The 20,386-nt window shown below is 43.9% G+C and overlaps 1 protein-coding gene across 2 annotated transcripts in view; it reads right to left on the minus strand.

Moving 5' to 3' along the window:
* Positions 1-259: 259 nt before the first annotated feature.
* Positions 260-20,386, minus strand: part of LOC134339160 (CTP synthase 1-like) — a 58,540-nt gene continuing 38,413 nt past the window's right edge. For both annotated transcript variants that reach the window (XM_063035534.1, XM_063035533.1), the window contains 10 exons: positions 18,590-18,678; positions 15,101-15,195; positions 13,288-13,350; positions 12,112-12,155; positions 10,401-10,497; positions 9,384-9,439; positions 8,392-8,488; positions 6,921-7,065; positions 5,657-5,750; positions 260-2,215 (listed from right to left, as the gene is read on the minus strand). In XM_063035534.1, the coding sequence (XP_062891604.1) occupies positions 5,663-5,750; positions 6,921-7,065; positions 8,392-8,488; positions 9,384-9,439; positions 10,401-10,497; positions 12,112-12,155; positions 13,288-13,350; positions 15,101-15,195; positions 18,590-18,678 (774 nt within the window). In that variant the 3' untranslated portion in view covers positions 260-2,215; positions 5,657-5,662. The remainder of the gene's footprint in view (positions 2,216-5,656; positions 5,751-6,920; positions 7,066-8,391; positions 8,489-9,383; positions 9,440-10,400; positions 10,498-12,111; positions 12,156-13,287; positions 13,351-15,100; positions 15,196-18,589; positions 18,679-20,386) is intronic.

Below are 20,386 nucleotides of genomic sequence, written 5' to 3' on the forward strand. Positions count from 1 at the left end.
AGTAATGAGACGAGGGCACGTCCTGAGTGATGGGGATCCTTAATGACCAAGGCCGCCTTTGTGAAGCATCGCCTTTTGCAGAAATCCTCGATACTGGGGAGACAAATGGGCAACTGGGTTTATTGGCCACCTCACTCTGGTTTGCACTGAAGTGACCAGACACAGCATAAACTTATAGGCGAGGATATTTTACTCTAGGCTCAAAGTGAAGATTTAGTTTAAGTTATTTCCGAGAAATAAAACAAGGCAGGCACTTAGTCAAATATTGGATTTATTGAATGGCTGTGGAAGTGAAAAGGTACCTCAGGAGTCGATCCCACTACAAAGAGCAGCTCTTAATTAAAATGCCATGAGTTTCTTTCCTAAACACTAACCCAGAGATCTTTACCATGTTCCCATTCTTGTCTGGCTCTGAACCCACTGGGAGCATAACAGAATTGGAAATTCTCAGAATACACGTGGCCTAGAGAGTAGCCACACCAATCAGGTAGCCTTCAAACTTCAGCGTGAAGCACTTCACTCACCTCAACACTGAACTGATCACAGAGCCTATGGGCTCACTTTCAAGGACTCTACAACTCATTTCTTTAATTTATTATTTGTTTCTATTTTTGAATTTGCAGTTTGTCTTCTTTTGCACATTGTTGCTCGTCAATCTTGGTGTGCATTCTTCGTTGATTCTACTGTTCTGTTGTGAATGCCTGCAAGAAAATTATCCTGTGTTGTACATGGTGACAGAAATGTACTTTGGTAATAAATTTTATTTTGAACTTTTAAAACCAGCTCAAACAAAAGCAGGGGAGAGACTCTCTTTGCTTTGCCTTGTCGAGGAAATTAGCAAGATAGCTGAATCAAACTATCAAGTACAGGAGATGGGATGTTATGTTGAAGTTGTATAGGACATAGGTGAGGCCTAATTTGGAGTATTATGTGCAGTTTTGGTCACCTACCTACAGGAAAGATGTATATAAGGTTGAAAGAGTACAGAGAAAATCTTACAAGGATATTGCCAAAACTGAAGGACCTGAGTTATAAGGAAAGATAGAATAGGTTAGGAATTAATTTCTTGGAACGTGGAGATTTGATAGATGTACCCCCCATAATTTTGTACAGATAGGGCAAATGCAAGCAGGCTTTTTCTACTGAGGTTCGATGGGACTACAACTACAAGTCATGGGTTAAGGGTGAAAGGTGAAAAGTTTAAGGGGAATCTTCTTCAGAGAGTGGTGAGCGTGTGGAATGAGCTGCCAGTGCAAATGGTGGACGTGATCTCGATTTCAGCATTTAAGAGAGAAGTTTGGATAGGTACATGGATGACAGGGCGATGGTCTGAGTGCGTGTCAATGGGACTTGGCCAGTTAAATGATTCGGCACGGGCTACATGGGCTGTATTTTTCTATGACCTCTCGGAGTCATTTGACCTTCCAATGACTTTTGAGGACTGAGAGCTTTGCTGAATACTCTCAAACTCAAGCCACACAACTGTGACAGGGTCCTGGGTAATTAGAGCTCATTTTTAATATTCTACGCTTTCTCCCGACTCAAGACAATCATTCCCAGCTCACTGGAATTGTCATTAAAAAAAAAACCATGGCTCCAAATGCACTCTCGTACTTCCACTGTGCAACAGTACTTTAATTACATTTTATAGACAAAATACCCCGCCGAGTTTGTAAAGTATAAAAACAAAATTAAATAGTTCATCAGCTTAAAGCTCAATTATGCATTCTCCAACCAGATGTAACAGCACAACTTAGACAGAATAATGCTGTGGTGAACGCAGTTTCACGAGTAATGAACACCAACAGATCATTCAGTAAGTAAAATATAAAGCCGAATGCTGCCAAGATCATACCTGTCCCTTCCCAGAGGTAGTGTTGGATAAAACATACAACTATAAAATGGAACTTAGGAGTTCTGAACAACTTAAAGTGATCAAGCGATGACAAGATAGTGACGTTCCGATTCCTATCTCTATTCACCATGTTTGCTTTGTACAGTGGTAGAAAACATTGGATTTGAAATCTAAGACTTGAAAAAGACCTCAAATTCTTTCATTTAAAAAAAAAGTACTAGTTCATTATTAGCAAAAAAAAACAACACAAATCACAAACCCCCCACCTCAGCAACATGATTATGGATAGATAATACTGTGATATTTAAATGGACTCTGCAGTTCAGACACGCATCCTGATTCCGTTGAATTAATCGAAACCTGTATATAAAAAAGAGATGTAACACTGATGAGCGCTGAGACTGAGTTTATTTATTTATTTATTTATTGAGATACAGCATAGAATTGGCCCTCTGAGCCTTACCACCCAGTAATTCCCCGATTTAACCCTAGCCTAATCACGGGACAATTTACAATGACCAATTAACCTGCCAACTGGTATGTCTTTGGACTGTGGGAGGAAACCAGAGCACCCGGGGGAAACCCACGCAGTCACAGGGAGAACATACAAACTCCTTACAGGCAGCAATGGGAATTGAACCCCAGTTGCTGTACTGTAAAGCGTTGTGCTAACTACGCTACCGTGTCATTTGGACGAGACGCCATCACTTGACTGTTTCTAGTTTAAGATGACACTGGTGAATCTCAGCAACTGCTAGCTGGTTGCTAACGAAACGAGGAAAACAATTAACAATTAAGTAACTTGTTAATCACTGTTTTTCTGGCAAATGATAGTCTTTAACCTCCTTTGGATTTGGTGGCAATTTGATGCAGCAGAACTGAGGTGAGGTAGTGGGCTTATTGCTGAGAGCGAGGAAGACCCCATTTAAGCACCAGGCCCCAGAGCATACTGAAGCAACTGAATCTGAAGTTTTGATGACAATTTAAGCACCAGGCCATTTGAAAAGGTCAGGGTGTCAGGGCCCAAGCGAGGGTTGGGACATTTCAGCTCAATGCTCTACACTGAACTAAGTGTACCTGGACAAGCTTTTTCTCTGGACTTTAGTTCAGAATGTCATTTGCTTGCATTTACTGTTTGCATGATTTGTTTTTTTTTGGGTCTACACAATGGGTGTTTGACGGTTTTTAAAAAAATGTTTTTTTGGGGGGTTCCTTTGTTTTGTGGCTGCCTGTAAGGAGACGAATCAAGGATGTATAATGTATACAAACTCTGATAATAAATGCACTTTGAACTTTGGAAAGTCAGTCTAGTCTCTCTGGAATTCAATCAGCTGGATGACTGTGGACGATCACGCACCCAGTGGACGTGCAAGATCAATGAACTTCTTAATGAGGGGGTCATGGGCACGAAGTGGAAGGGAAGCAAATATTAATTAGCAACATAACTTGCCCAGCATCATAGATTTACACATCCCCCAATGGGAATTTAAGGATCACAACTGCTGTCATAGGAAAGCAGCGTTCATCATCACAGATGTCCACCACCCAGGCCATGCTTTCTTCTGGCTGCTGCAAACGGGTTGAAGGTACAAGACCCTCAGAACTCGCACCACCAGGTTCAAGAACAGCTACTACCGCTCAACCATCAGGCCCGTGAATAAAAGGGAACACTCAGTTGCGCTGTTGTAACTCTGAACAATGTCAGCGGAGAGACACTGAAGCTAGTGGATGTTGAAGTGTTTATTCAGCAAAACGAGCAGCTATCTGAGACACTCGTGGAAGAAAAGGCCTGGCTGGCCCAACATTACATGACATTTTTGTATGCTAAAGATCAAAGCTAACAGCAGGACAATTCTATAGTTACAATGTACCTACAATGCTTTCTTTGAACTACATATAGTTTTCACACACCTTCTTTGCACCCACACTCCAGACACCCAAAATGAATGTTAATTAGTATTGCCTCTCTCTCTGGATTCATGCATTTGCAGACATCAAGTGAATGGGTGTTTCCTGGTTTGCAATCAACCCCAGTCTGCAGCTCCAGGAAGACCATTGTTCAGAGCTGCATTTTAAATTCAATCTACAATCCACATTCAGATCTGAAGACTGGTTGCTGCTGAAATTAATATCTGCTATATACCCAAATCCAGATACACCCTAACACGTCCCATCGTTCATATGTTCTTACAACCAATGATCTAAATTTCAGGACTCTATCCCATTATTTCATGCTCTTGTTATTTATTGCTACTTATTTATATTTGCATTTGCAGTTTGTCATCTTCTATAGTCTGGTTGACCTTTCATTGCTCCTGACTGCATGAGTAATCTACCAGAAATATTCGTTGATCCTGTTTTCAGTGTCTTAAGTTGAGAATTCTGTTGATCCTGTTATAGTTACTATTCTATATATTTATTGAGTATGCATGCCCACAAGAAACTGAATTTCAGGATTGTATATGGTAACATAAGATAGAATTTTCTTCACACTTTGAGATGGATCAAAGTACCACCCACAGTGTATAACTAGTGTGTGTTTGTTCCCTCCCTCCCTTCCTTAAGGTTATCTCTAAATTCAAGGAAAAATTATGTCCAGATTTGATGAATAAGTTAATTTAAATAAGTAGGTTCTACAGTGGTCTGTTAGCAACAGGAGTCCTCACGCATCCACAGCTGTGCTGGTCAGGACTGGTCATGAATTTGGGACATCTGTGCTGCTCAGTGTCATTCCCAAATGAGCCATATGGGGAGCAGGCAGATCATCTTGAACTGCAGCGGAAACCAGACTGAGCTACACATAAGCAGTGCCTAATTAGGGTGGATGGAATTTAAAGTTCCATTCTCAACCTTGGACACTTGTACAGGCCATAAAACAGACCCCTGGAAAACTTGCCCCTCTCAGTACCAATTAACCAACAGAGGACACCAGAAGACACACAGCTGAACTCTCTCTAAACAAGCTATCCAAATAGATTAACTGATGACTAATACCAGGGGGCATGCATTGAAGGTGAGGAGGAGCACGTTCAAGTGGGATGTGAGGGGCAAGTTTTTGTTTTATAAAGTCAGGGATGTCTGGAATGGTGGTAGAGGCAAATACATTAGATGCCTTTAAGAGACATTTAGATAGGTGTATATATGTAAGGAAGATGGCAGGATATGGACATGGTGTAGGTAAGAGGGATTAGTGTTTTTGATTTACCTTTTAGCTGCTTTGGCACAACATTGTGGGCCGAATGGCCTTTCGTGCGCTGATGAGGCCATCCTCAAGGTGAAGGAGTTAACAGCTTATATTCCATCTGGGTAGCCTCCAACCTGATGGCTTGAATATCGATTTATCCTGGTTACAAAAAAAATTCCCTCCCCTCCCCTTTCCTATTTCCCATTCTGACCTTTTACCTCTTCTCACCTGCCAATCACTTCCTCCTCCTTCTTCCCTTTCTCCTATGGTCCACTCTGCTTTCCTATCAAATTCCTTCCTCTCCAGTCCTTGGCCTTTCCCACCCACCTGGCTTCACCTATCACCTTCTCTCTATCCTCCTCCCCTTCCACCACCTTTTTATTCTGGCACCTTCCCCCTTCCTTTCTGATCCTGAAGATGGGTCTCGGACTAAAACATCGCCGGTTTATTCATTTCCATAGATGTCGACTGACCTGCCGAGCTCCTCCAGTATTTGTGTGTTGCTATAGAAATGCATGTTTTTCCCCAGAAAGGGAGACTGCCTCGACAGCTTTTTTTAAGTTGACGCACGCCACTGTACGAGAGGAGGATTTTGCAATCCAAGTCGCAGAACTTACCCAAAGTTACGCAGGTGTTAGATTAGGCGGCAGCTTTAAATCTACAATTTCAGAATCCGGGGAGCTGCTGCCACTGTAGTCGCTATACGTGTCCCTGGGGGAAAGCAACAGCAACACAAGTGTTTAAAGTGACATTTGGAAAAACACCACCAATCGCAACAAGCACCTTCACTCCGTCCACAACAAGCACGATTTCCTGGTAGCTAACTATTGTCAGTCCACGGCCTTCTCTACTACCGTGATGAGGCCACATTCAGGTTGCAGGAGCAACACCTCATATTCTGTCTGGGTAGCCTCCAAATGGCTGATCCATTTCCCTCTCAGCTCCAATCTCCTGCCATCTCCCAGTATCCCTTCATGCCCTGACTAATCAAACAGCTATCAACCTCTGCCTTAAATATACCCAATGACTTGGCCTGTGCAGCCATCTATGGCAATGAATTACACAGATTCACCTCTCTCTGGCTGAAGAAATTCCTCATCTCCATTCTAAATGGACACTGCGTTATTCTGAGGCTGTGACCTCTGGTCCTAGACTCCCCCACCATAGGAAACATCTTCTCCACATCCACTCTATCGACTGGATTCGAACCCGGGAACCTCCGTTTAAACAGTTGAGGCCAGTTCATTGGCTATATTTAAGAGGGAGTTAGATATGGCCCTTGTGGCTAAAGGGATCAGGGGGTATGGAGAGAAGGTAGGTACAGGGTTCTGAGTTGGATGATCAGCCATGATCATATTGAATGGCGGTGCAGGCTCGAAGGGCCGAATGGCCTACTCCTGCACCTATTTTCTTTGTTTCTATGTTCCAGAGTCTGGCGGTGATGTCACTGTGCCACCAGCTGACTGAAGCCTCAGCATTACATCCTTGCTTTTATATTCTCAAATGAATGCTAACATCACATCTGCCTTCCTCAACCTGCAAATTAACCTCTCGGGAATCCTGCATGAGAACTCCCAAGACCCTTTGCACCTCAGTTTTCAATATTCTTTCCATTTAGAAAATAGTCTGCCCTTTTACTTCTTCTACCAAGGTCCACGACCATACACTTTGCGACATCTGCTACTTGTTTGCCTGATCTGCCCGTCTGTAGCCTCCCTCCTTCCTCAAAGCCACCTGCCCCTCCACCCATCCTCATATCATCCACAAACTTGGCAACAAAGCCATTACTCCAAAGACTGCCCACCACCCCATCTCCTCCCCTCTAACCCGTAGAGCTCACAGAAAGCAAAATAGGTCAGACAAGCGCAGGTCTCGTAATACCTGGGTGACAGTCTACAGCCCTTTTCCAAATAACTCTGCAACTTGCCCGCAGCGGCCAGGGCTAGACCGAAGTATGGGGGAGACGGTTTCATGGGCCTCGAGGTGAACTCCGGGTGATACTGCACGCCAACAAAATAGGGATGATCTAAGGGAGAGAGCAGACAGGAAACAAAACCCATTTAGGCAAACACCGGCTTCGTCCAATGCATCAACTAGTCAGGAAGGAAAAGCCATGAGCAGCCTAAGCAAGATAAGTCTCGAAGTGGTATGAATGGTAAAAAGCTGGGATACTCACTGTATGGCCACAAGACAAAGGAGCAGAGTTAGGCCAATCGGCCCACCGACTCCATTCTGTCATTTCATCACAGCTAGTAACTCCCTTCTCCTACCTTGTACCAATTCCCTCCGATCCTCTGATCCAGGGGTTCCCCATCTTTGTTTAATGCCACAGACCCTGACCATTAACCAAGGAGTCTGTGGACCCCAGGGTGGGAACCCCTACTCTAACCATTCCTTGGACTTTCCTTCAGATTTCCAGGTCCTGCAGAACTTTTCTCATGAAGGCAAAGCAGGAGACTGCGTGACAAAAGGTTGGGCACAATTCAGACTCTGCTGCTTCACCCATCACCTTTTAGCTATCCTCCTCCCCCTCCCCCCCTTTTATTCTGACATCTTCCCTCAAGTCCTGATGAAAGGCCTTGGCCCAAAATGTTGACTGTTTATTCATTTCCACAGATGCTGCCTGACCTGCTGAGTTCCTCCAGCGTTTTGTGTGTGTTGCTTCAGATCCCAAGATGTTTCCCGAGTTGTGAATTCAGCAGGGTCGAGTTTGTAAAACCATGCCGTATGTTTGGGGGTTACAATCAAGATTTTCCAGTGTGAGTACAGTAATCTTTATTCAAAATGCTGATGCAGATAATACATTTCACAAACCAAAATCCTGAGGGGTAATCGAAAATAAGAGAAGTGGAGAAGGTGGATTTGTGGGGCCTGATGCTGGTTTAGCCCTGTAGTCCCAACACCCTCTCACTTCCATCCTTGTGTGAACTCTCCCGAGGGCACTCAGTCAGCACTCCACACAAATGGGCAGTACCCCACCTTCCCATCCTCTCACCTGCTGTTTACCGGAAAACTCAGCACCCTAAGATGAGGTCAACGCCCGTCACTGTAGGCTGGTGGAACATATTGAACGAGAACCTGGGTTTGTGAGAACTAGTCAAACCGGAGAATGGCACCGACTCCGACTCAAACACCGGGAAATCTATTCATTCATCTGATTGTGCACAGTTCAGGCTGGCTCCTGAAACTTGAGATAACAGCAGGGGCGGACAGTGGGTCAAAGGAAAAAGATGACATGGGCCAGACCCCTCATGCTGAACTGACGTCGTCAGCAGATGGGAGTGAAGACCAGCAAGTTCAATAACTTCCATCTGTTCCCCTTCCTCACCCTGATTTTTGCCTCTTCACTCACCCTCAAGCTCAATAACTTCCATTCGTTCCCCTTCCACATCTTCCCCAACAAATCGAAATCCCCTTTCCTCAAAGCTTTTCTTCATTTCTGGATTAACCTGAAACACAACCATTCAAGAGATTTTTATTCCGTGAATGTGGTGATATCAATTCCCTGAATAAATGCAGGAAGAAGTATCTGACAGAAAACGATTTGCATGCAATCCTCCATGAGTACCACAGCCTTGTTGTGTAGGGTTTGGAGGCTTGTGTGCCTCAATGACCCGGACAGCGATGTTGGCTGAGAGTCAAGGTTTTATATTTTGGCTCTTGGTAGGGTCACCCACGCCAAATAGGTGAAAGGGTAGAGGCTAGACTAAGTGTGGTCCACCAGTCCTCCAAGTACGGAGGTTCAGCTCAAGGCTAACCACCTGACTGGTAAAACAGAAGTTTAGCAGAAACAGCAATGAAGAATCCTTCTACATCTGAGTGTGACGGTATTCCTGAGTCTCCAGCTGGGACTTGCATGACAGACAGTAGTGAAAACCGACAGGAAGCCACTGACATGATGAAGGAAGCCCTGAACACTGCCAGAGGTGGAGGATTTTCATTGCTGTCCTCAATGCCAGCAGCGTAATGGACAGTAACAGGAGTTTAATAAGTAACCAACTGGAAAAGGAGGGAGAAAAATGGAGAGACAGTGCCAACATTCACTGATGTTTGCACAACAATTTGAGTGCCAGGCCAGATTGAAAAGATCAGGGTGTCAGGGCCTCGAGGCGCGGGATGCACCGATTCAGCTCACTGCTCTGCTCTGAGCTGAACTAAGGGTCTGTGGACTTATTTGCTTGCACTTATTGTCTGCATGATTTGTTTTTAGTTTCTCTGCACATAATAAATGTACTTTTGAACTTTGACTCAAGAAAAAAATGCATTGAAAAAATCCTGTAGGCTTTCTTGGAAGCAATTCTGAGCGCCTTTTTGCATTATTCACAACATTAAGGAAATCCAAACCTCGTATCGATGCCTGTGTCTTTCCTCAATGGAGTCAAAATCCTTGTACAACTTCCCTAGAAGTTAAAGAGAGAAAGTATCAATTTAAAAGGAACATGACAACACTGATCAAAAGCGAACACACTAGCCAACTATTTAAACTATCTTCAGCATAGCGATTTCTACTAACTGGGCTGACCTTTAACGTTTCTGGGACTTTTGCCCTTCCTGGACTTGAGAACTGCTGCCGAACAGTATAAACTGGCTCGCTACTGTCACATAAATTAAGGTACGGTGGTGGGTAGATGTGTCTCTTCTGAAGGAGGTGCAAGGCACTCCTTCCCTCCACTAGCCTACAGGTCACCCTTGGGCAAGGTGTAGCACCTTGATCAGGGTCACGCGAAGCCATGGGAGCAGGTGGCGGATGGTCGTATGAAACAAGGTAAGACAGTAACAGAGTGCAGAATAAACTGCTACAGGTACAGAGAAGGTGCAGTGCAGATGAAGTGCAAGATTGGAACGAGCTGAACTGCGAGGTCAAGAGTCCAACTCATTGTACTAGGGAACCAATCAACAGTCGTAACAGCAGAATAGACACTGGCTGGAGTCTTCTGGTATGTGCTTTCAGACTTCTATATCTTCTGCCTGACAGAAGAAGGGAGAAGAGAGAATCTCCAGAGCGGGTGAAGTCTTTGTGTTGGCTGCTTTACAGAGGCAGCTAGAAATGTATCCATGGCTTCATGTGACCATGACTGGGGGCTAAGTGCAACACCTTACCCAAGGGCAACCTGCAGGCTGGTGGAGGGAAGGACCATCTTGCATCTCACATCTCACCCCCCCAGCCAGCTCTCACAATGCCAGCTTTTTATTACCTATTTAAATAATTAACCAAATCCCACCACACTGGGATATCATCTGTCGGATGGATAATGGCCTTTTAACACAAGCACTCTGTTACAGCAAACACAAAATGCTTAGCAAAAGGAATAGGGAAATAGAAGCAACTTGCAACTTGAAAACAGGAAGCAGAAATCTTACTGAGTACTGAATTTTTGTCTTTGAACATTGTGGTTCTCTTGCCAAGCCTCATGGTCCCTCCCATATCCCCGGGATTGTGCTCTGGCATGTCAATCACCTGTAGGAGAAGTGACAGCAAACATTAAAACTCAACCACAAAGAAAGGTGGTGACTGTGAATTCCTGATGTGGGGTTAATGCACTGCTGTAGAACAGTACAGCAGGGCGGCACGGTAGTGTAGTGGTTAGCACAACGCTTTACAGTACAGGCGACCCGGGTTCAATTCCCGCCGCCGCCTGCAAGGAGTTTCTACGTTCTCCCCGTGACCGCGTGAGTTTCCTCTGGGTACTTTGGTTTCAACGACTTACAGGTTAGTATGTTAATTGGTTGAGTAGGAGTAATTGGCACGGGTTCGTCGGGTTAGAAGGGCCTGTTACTGTGCTGTATCTCTAATTAAAACGCAGCAAGTAATGAAATGCACCGTTTGCCTCGACGACAACACAATCCGAGGATGTGCTGGGGGCAGCCCACAAGTGTTGCAATGTTTCTAGCACCAAACCATATGTCTTTTGGAATGTAGGAGGAACCCCATACCAAGAACTCTTCCCACGGTAGCACAATGCTTTACCGTACAGGCAATCAGGAGTTCAATTCCTATTGCCGCCTGTAAGGAGTTTGTGCATTCCGCCTGTGGCCGAGTGGATTTCCTCCAGGTACTCTGGTTTCCTCCCAGAGTCCAAAGGCCTACTGGTAGGTACGTTAATTGGTAATTGCAAATTGTCCTATGATGTGATTAGGCTAGGGTTAAATCAGGGGATTGCTCGACAGTATGGTTCAAAGGGTCTGTTCCATGCGGTATCTTAATCAATCAATAATTTGGGCACACAATGTTGTGTTGACCGTGTACCCTATTCCAAGATCAATCTAACCCTTCCCTCCCACTTGGGCCATCATTTTGCTGTCATCCATGTACCTACCCAAGAGTGTCTTCAATATCTCTGAAGTATCTGCCTTTACCGTCACCCTAGCCCCCACTGTTCTGTGTAAAAAATCTATCCTCCAATCACCTTAAAATTATGCCCTCTCATATTAGCTATTGTCGCAATGGGGGAGAAAAAGAGGAATCTTCTTCCACACGCCGCTGATGGACATTCTATGCACCTCTAGCAAGTCTCTACTTATCCTCCTAGATGAGAAACCATTAGTTTAGCTGCTGTACCGCTTTCTGCCAGTGAGTGTGAAAAATACACAAGTTTGTTTAAAAAACAAATCTTATAAAAGCAACACACGTCAAAGTTGCTGGTGAATGCAGCAGGCCAGGCAGCATCTCTAGGAAGCGGTACAGTCGACCTGACGAAGGGTCTCGGCCTGAAACGTCGACTGTACCTCTTCCTAGAGATGCTGCCTGGCCTGCTGCGTTCACCAGCAACTTTGATGTGTGTTGCTTGAATTTCCAGCATCTGCAGAATTCCTCTTGTTTGAATCTTATAAAAGAATTATTTTAAAATGTTACGGGCATTGTGTTAGATCCTAGCATGAGTACAGATGGGTTCCCGAAGTCTTGCATAGACACTGTGGGGCAAAGGATCGGTTTTTGCAATTAGTGTAGAACAACTTTTTGTATTGGAGAAAAACGTTTAAGCAAGTCACCCTGACCTTTTGGAAGTGCTTCAAAAACAAACAAACAAACAAAACCAAGCAAACATCGACTAGGATCATAACACATACATACCACAGGGTAGCTGGTGTTCGGATCAAATTCAGTAGAATTGGCATCTACAAAAGAAAGTAAAAAAAAACACGTAGTGAAACACATCATATGTAAAACTCAGTTTTATACTTTCATAATCCTGCTTGTTGATTGGAGTGTAAAGTTGTCATTTCAAAGTTCAAAGTGAATTTATTCTCAAAGTACATATATGCCACCATATACAACCCTGAGATTCAGTTTCTTGAGGGTATACTCAACAATGCTACAGAATAATAACTATAGCAGGATCAATGAAAGATCATCCCCAAGTTGTTAATTTAACTAGATATATGTATACTGTCAAACAAGACAATGTTTCTCCAGGCCAGGGTAAGTACAGTAGTACACGTTAACACATAATAACTTTGGAAAGCAAGAATAAAATCTACAAGTGAGTTACACATAAATAAACAAAGTAAAGTGGATAAATTAAATATGGTAAGGTAAACAGAGCAGATTAACCAGTGACACTTCGAATATGATGTGACAGGGAGTTCAGAAGCCTCATGGCCTGAGGGAAGAAGCTGTTTCCCATCCTGACCATTCTTGTCTTTATGCATCGGAGTCTCCTGCCTGATGGTAGAAAGTCAAAGAGGATGCTGGATGGATGGGTGGGATCCCTGGTAATATTAAGGGCCCTGCGGACGCAGCGCTTCTGATAAATGTTCCTGATGGATGGGAGGGAGACCCTTACGATCCTCTCGGCCATTCTCACAGTCCTTTGTAGGGACTTCCGGCTCAATGCTCAGCTGCTCCCATACCAGATGGAGATGCAACTTATCAGGATGCTCTCAATGGTGCTCCTGTCAAATTCAGTAAAAAAAAGGGAGGCGGGGGGTTGGGTGGTCACCAATTATCACCGGTGCCAATGGGACAGAGTGCCTGGGGTGATGAAGGCCATTATCTCTTTCACCAATCAACTTCCCAAGCTCTTTACTTCACCCCTCCCCCCTCCCAGATCCACCTATCACCTACAACCTTGTACTTCTTCCTCTGCTCCCCCCACCTCGATACTCTCTTCCTTCCAGTCCTGAAGAAGGGCTTCAGCCTGAAATATTAATTGTTTACTCTTTCCCACGTACGCTGCCTGGCCTGATGAGTTCCCCCAGCATTTTGTGTGTCACTTTAATCAAGTGAAGGAAAGAAATTTCCCCGTACCTGACCAGTTAAGTTCATTCCGCGCAAACTCGACAACAGCCAACTGCATTCCAAGGCACACACCTAACAAAGACCAAACAACCGGAATATTAGAATCCCTAAGGACAATAAAAAAATCATAAAATATTTAGTGGTGGGGGGGAGAGAGGAGGTGGTTCATTGATTAAAATTTGACAGACAGTTTTAATCAAAGTTCAATTTAAAATTTATTATCAAAGGACATATATACATTATACGGTTATATGGTTGTTATGTGGTTATATATGTCACCACATACAACCTTGAGATTCATTTTCCTGTGGGCACACTCAGCAAATCTATAGAATAGTAACTATAACAGGATCAATGAAAGATCAACCAGAGTGCAGTAGATAAACCGTGGAAGTGAAAATATAAATAATTAAATAATGGGAACATGAGGTAATGAGATAAAGAGTCCTTAAATTGAGATCATTGGTTGTGAAATGATGTGGCAAGTGGGGTGTAGTTATCCCTTTTTAATCAAGAGCCTGATGGTTGAGGGGTGGTAACTGTTCTTGAACCTGGTGGTACGAGTCCTGAGGCTCTTGTACCTTCTCCCTGATGAGGCAGCGAGAAGAGAGCATGTCCTTGGTGATGGGGGTCCTTAATGACGGATGCAGCCTTTTTGAGGCATCACACCTTAAAGATGTCCTGGATACTATGGAGGCTAGTGCCCATGATGGAGCTGACCGAGTTTACAACCCTGCAGCTTACTCTGATCCTGTGCAGTGGCCCCTACCTCCCATTCCAGACAGGGATGCAGCTAGTTAGAATGCTCTACACGGTACATCTGCAGAAATTTTCAAGCGTTTTTTGAGAGAGACCAAATCTTTTCAAAATCCTAATGAAGTATAGCCGCATTCATGCCTTCTTTGTGGCTCTATCGACATATTGGGCCTCTGTAACTTTAACATTTTATTCTGCATTCTGTGATTGTTTTCCCTTGTACAACCTCAATGTAAAGATATGATGAAATGATTTGTACATGTACAGATGCTATGCAAAGTAAAGTTTCTCACTGTAAATGGGCACGTGACAGTAATAATTCAGCGACATAATATTTTAGCAGCTGAAGATGAAACTGGCAAATTTTTAATAATTTATTTACTGACAGGATGTGATGTCACCGACATGCTAACATTAACTGTACACCCTAGGGCAACACAGTAGCTTAATGGTTAGCACAACGCTTTACAGTGCAGGCGACCCAGGTTGCTGCCTGTAAGGAGTTTGTACGTTTTCCCTGTGAACGTGTGGATTTCATTCAGGTACTCCAGTTTCCTCCCACAGTCCAAAGACGTACCAGTCGGTAGATTAATTGCTCATTGTAAATTGTCCCGCGATTAGTCTACGATTAAATTGCGGGAACGCTGGGCGGTGCAGCTCGAAGAGCCTATCCAGCACTGTATCCCAATAAATAAGTAATTGCCCTTGACTGAGGAAATGGTTTGAAGTCAACATTGGTTGTGGGTGAGGAGTCATTTCCAAGGACATAAGGCTTTCTTTGCTGAAGGTTATTCTGTGGGGTTTCCTATGTAGATTATCAATTCCATAATCATATAAAAATTCAAAATACATTATCTATGCAGTATACAACTGTGAGATTCATCTTCCTCACAGATGACCAAGACACAAAGAAAACCACAGAACCCATTCAAAGAAAAATATCAACCTCCCCACAAACAAAAAAAAACAAATTGCGCAAATGGCAACAAAAAAAACCAAAGTTATTTAAGTGGGAATGTAGACTGAAGGCAGTACACCCGACAAAAAGTTGGATAATTCCTCTTACCCAAAAATGGCTTCTTCTGTTTTCTGGCCCAAGCAATTGCAAGAATCTTCCCCTCCGTCCCCCGGACACCGAAACCTCCGGGCACCAGGATCCCACTGCAAGAGGAAACCGTGGATGCTGAGTCATCCAGCTACACAAGTCGGAACTTCACTTTTCGCTGAACTTTCACAAAACTTAAGAGATTTACCCAGTGACGGGTTCCAACAATCTGCCTAGAAAGCAGTTGTGAACTCAGCCAACTGCACCGTGGGAGCCAGCCTCCCCATCATCAAGGACATCTTCAGAAGGCAATGCCTCAAGAAGGTGGCATCCATCATCAAGGACTCACCATCTAGGACAGACCACCTTCTCATTGCTACCACCAGAGAGGATGAGATTATTAGATTATGAGGACACGCAGTCCTCTTTTATTGTCATTTAGTAATGCATGCATTAGGAAATGATACAATGTTCCTCCAGTGTGATATCACAGAAACACAGGACAGACCAAGACTGAAAAACTGACAAAAACCACATAATTATAACATATAGTTACAACAGTGCAAAGCTATACCGTAATTTGATGAAGAGCAGACCATGGGCACGGTAAAAAAAAAAGTCTCTAAGTCTCTCAAAAGTCCCATCATCTCACGCAGACGGTAGAAGGAAGAAAAACTCTCCCTGCCATGAGCTTCCAGCGCCACAAACTTGCTGATGCAGCACCCTGGAAGCACCCGACCACAGCCGACTCTTGAGTCCATCCGAAAACTCCGAGCTTCCGACCAGCCCTCCGACACCAAGCACCATCTCTGCCGAGTGCTTCGACCCCTGCCCTGGCAACAGGCGATAGGCAAAGCCGAGGATTTGGGGTCTTCCCCTCCGGAGATTCTCAATCGCACAGTAGCAGCAGCAGCGAAGCGGGCATTTCAGAAGTTTCTCCAGATGTTCCTCCGTGCTTCTCAGGTCTGTTTCCATCAAATCAGGATTGTGCACAGTACTTACAAATATATCATTTTGGAGCGGCCGCGTGCGCTGCGTCGCGCCACCATCTTCTCCTCCCCTCCTCCTAAGGTACAGAACCCTTAAGACACACACACAATTTTTTTTTTTAAATTGGGGTACAGCATGGAGTAGGCCCTATCGGCCCTTTGCTACCCATCATTCCCCCTAATTAACCCTAGCCTAATCATGGAACAATTTACAATGACCAATACCAACCGGTAGCTCTTTAGACTGTGGGAAGGGAACAAGAGCACTCGGAGGAAAGCCACGAGGTCACGGGGAGAATGTACAAACTCCTTGCAGGCAACGATGGGAATTGAACCAGGGTCGCTGGCACCATAAAGTGTTGTGCTAACCACTATGCCACCGTGCTGTCCAGCTCACCAGTTTATTTAGCCAAAGGGCCTGTTCTTGCTCTGGAGCGTTACTTGTTCCACCCAAGACAATGAGTGCAAGATGTCCCCTGCCAATTCAACGTGCTTCCTGCATAGTGCAGGGCTCCACCAAGTTACAGTCAAAGTCAAAATAAACTCATTATCAAAGTATGTGCTGTACACGTCACCATGTACTACCCCGACATTCATTTTCCTGCAGACATTTACCGGAAAATTTAAAAAATCCAACAGAATTTATGGAAAAACATACATAAACAAAGACCAATAAACAACCAACATGCAAAAGATGACAAACAGTGCAAAAATAAACAATGAAAAGAACAATAGTTGCAGAAACCTTGAAAAAGGTTTTACAATGACCATCTCCGGGAGGGGGGAGAAGATGGCGGCACGACGACAGCGCGCGCGGCCACTTCGGTGATGATGTCTGTTATCTGTCAAGTAGGGGACCGTGCACAATCCTGATTTGATGGAGACAGACCTGAGAGCACAGCGGAACATCTGGAAAACTTCTGAAATGACTGCTTTGCTACTGTGTGGTAACTGGAATCTCTGGAGCAGAAGGCCCTGAAATCCTCGGCTTTGTGAGTTTCAGCGGCCGGGGAGAGGTCGAAGGCGCTCGGGAGGCTGTATCGGACAGGCTGCTCGGAAGCTTGGAGTTTTCGGACGGATGGACTCAGGGTCGGCTGCTTCCAAGGTAACGGCAAGTTGTCGGTGCCTGGAGGTTTATGGCAGGGAGTTTCTCCCTTTTGCCGCCTGCTGTCGGAGACTTGGGAGTGGATAACTCGGGACTTTGAGAACTTTTTTTTTACTGTGCCTATGGTCTGTTCTTTATCAAATTATGGTATTGTTTTGCACTGCTGTAACTATATGTTATAATTATGTGGTTTTGTCAGTGTTAGTTTTTGGTTTGTCCTGTTTTCTGTGGTATCACTCCGGAGAAACATTGTATCATTTCTTAATGCATGTATGCATTTCTAAATGACAATAAAAGAGGACTGAGTGTTCTCATAATCTTAAAAAAAAACGGGCCTTTAGGTTGTGGAATCGATTCAGTATATCTGGCCGTACAGACTTGTATGGCCAGAATTGGGAACAGCTTCTTTCCAACTGTGATAAGACTGCTGAACGGATCCTGACCCAGATCTGGGCCGCACCCTCCAAATATCCAGACCTGCCTCGGTTTTTTTTTTGCACTACTTTACTTTCCCTTTTCTATTTATGACTTATAATTTAAATTTTTAAATATTTACTATCGAATTGTACTCCAGGGAGCGGCAAGCGCAGAATCAAATATCGCTGTGATGATTGTACGCTCTAGTATCAATTGTTTGGTGACAATAAAGTATAGAGGTGAGTGAAGTTATTCACTCTGGATGGCTGTAAGGTAATAGCTGTTCCCAAACCTGGCGGTGCGTGACCCAAAGTTCCTGAGCCTCCTGTCCGATGGGTATTAGTGAGAAGACAGCATAGATGGTAAAGGGTCCTTAATGATGGATACTGTTTACTTGTGCCAGTGCTTCTTGTAGATTTGCTCAGCGGATTGTTGGAATCCACTGCAAGACTAAAGTTGTCGCTTAATCATAATTTTGTTTTTACAAACTCAAGTATTTTTCAGTATGTGGTACTGGCAGAAAGTGGTATAGCAATTACATAACGATTTACCATCTTTCCCATTTTTCAATGGCTAAGTGTTAGCACATAACCATGTGATGCAATTGTGCAACCAGTGATTGGTTTCTTATCTGAGGAATTTCTTTTATCTTGACTATAACAGCGATGCATGTTTCAGAGACGCCGGCTTCTTTTTCTTTTCTTTGTCTTCTTCATCTTTACTTTTCACTGCTGTTTCTAAGCTCTTCACTTAGTTTGATTAGTATTTGATTGTTTGTTTAAACTTTGAAATAAATGATCGACAAGAATTAAAACCCCTCGCCATTCTCGACCCTCAGGATCAGAAAAATAAAGAGATCCAACAGAATCAAACAACAATTTCTAATTCAAGAGAAAAGCACCAGATCACATGCTTCACAGACTTTGGCAGCTGATCTGCATTTTGCGGAGACATTTATGAAAGGAATTTCAGATGGCAGATGGAATTTCAGGGACTTACTTGGCACTGCATAGATTCTGCCAAGCCTCGTGGTATTTGACTGGATCGTCCTCCTGTCTTGCTGGCTCCAGGTCAGCTGAATCTATATACTGCCGAGAAAATAGTTAAGATATTTAAACCACCTTCCACTTGCCCTGTGCAGACACATCAGCAATATTTAAAGATGACGTGACAGTCTTCGACATTTAGTGACAGCAAGGTACCCAATATAAACTGTAAGGATTACTTCCTCTCCAGTCCTTGCTCTTACCTACCCACCTGGATTCACCTACCACCTTCCAGCTATCCACCTCTCCTTCCACCCCACCTTTTATTCTGGCATCAGCCCTGAAGAAAGGTCTCGGCCCAAAACCTCATTCATTCATTTCCATAGATGCTGCCTGACCTGCTGAGTTGACACAGCATTTTGTGTGTATTACTATCCAGGAGTTCGAATGTTCTTCCTGTGACTGTGTGTGTTTCCTCCCACATTCCACAGACATACAGTACTGTGCAAAAGTCTCAGGCACATAGATATAGCTAGGGTGCTTAAGGCTTTTACGTAGTACTATAGTAATTTTATGTATTGCACTGTGCTGCTGCAAAAAAAAATTACAAATTTCATGAGATACGTGAGTGATGATAAACCTGATTCTGATATGGGTCTCTATTGTGGATGGAGAGTGGGAAGGGGGCAGGGAGAGGGGAATCATGGTTGGGAAAACAGGAAGGAAGAGAGGAGAGAGTGGGAAGCATCAGAGAGCCATTCTGTAATGATCAATAACCCGATTGTTTGGAATCAAATGACCTTGCCTGGTGTCTCAGGGCTGGATGTGTCTGTACCCGCACCACCTTCTGCTCCAGCACAGCTTCTCTGCCACCTGTCCCACACCCCTCCCGTGGAGCTCCACCCTCACCATTCCCAACATCCTTGGTTCAATATCCAGATTTACAAATTTGCTCTCTACACCACTTACTTAACATGTATACACTTATATAGTAATACACAATTTTTTTTCTCTATATGTATTTCTACAACCATCAGGCTCATAAACTTTACTGCTGCCGCAAAGTTAACAAACTTTGCGACATATGCCAGTGATATTAAACCAGATTCTGATTCACATGGACCAGGGGTTCCCAACCTGAGGTCCACAGATCCCTTGTGTAATTGCCTTGGTCCACGAGGGCAACAGCCCCTGGTCCCTCTTCACTTTGACAACATTCTGCCTGTTTAGTCTGTGTAAGCAACATAGATAACCTCACACTTGCCACTTCTCGGCGGATCAAGATCCCACCGTAAATCTCTGTTGCCATCTGCGCCATTGACGATACCACCCACTTTACTGTCATCTGCAAATCTTGTAACGTGTCTTGTACATTCTCATCCAAGTTGCTGCTACCATTGGGCAAGAGGTACAAGAGCCTTAGGTCCCACACCACCAGGTTCAGGAACAGTTATTACCCGAAAACCACCAGGTTCGTAAACCAATGTTTAAACTGGTTCCATAACTTCGATGAGAAGGCAAGAATTAAGAACGATAACAAATCAGCCATGATGGAACAGTAAAGCAGACTCAATGAGCCAAGTGGCCTAACTCTACTCCTGTGTCTTATTATTTTTGTCAGACTCTATAACCCATGTTCTCAGTATTATTTATTTACTTATTTACTTACACAATTTGACTTTTTTTGCACATTGGTTGTTTGCCTTTGATTAATTTCCAGTAATTCTATTTCCCTGTTTACCTGTAAATATCTGCAAGAGAATGACTCATTTGATGTCATATGTGTACTTTGATAAGACATTTACTTTTG

The sequence above is a fragment of the Mobula hypostoma genome, chromosome 28 (genome assembly GCF_963921235.1).
Source record: "Mobula hypostoma chromosome 28, sMobHyp1.1, whole genome shotgun sequence".
Lineage (NCBI taxonomy): Eukaryota > Metazoa > Chordata > Chondrichthyes > Myliobatiformes > Myliobatidae > Mobula > Mobula hypostoma.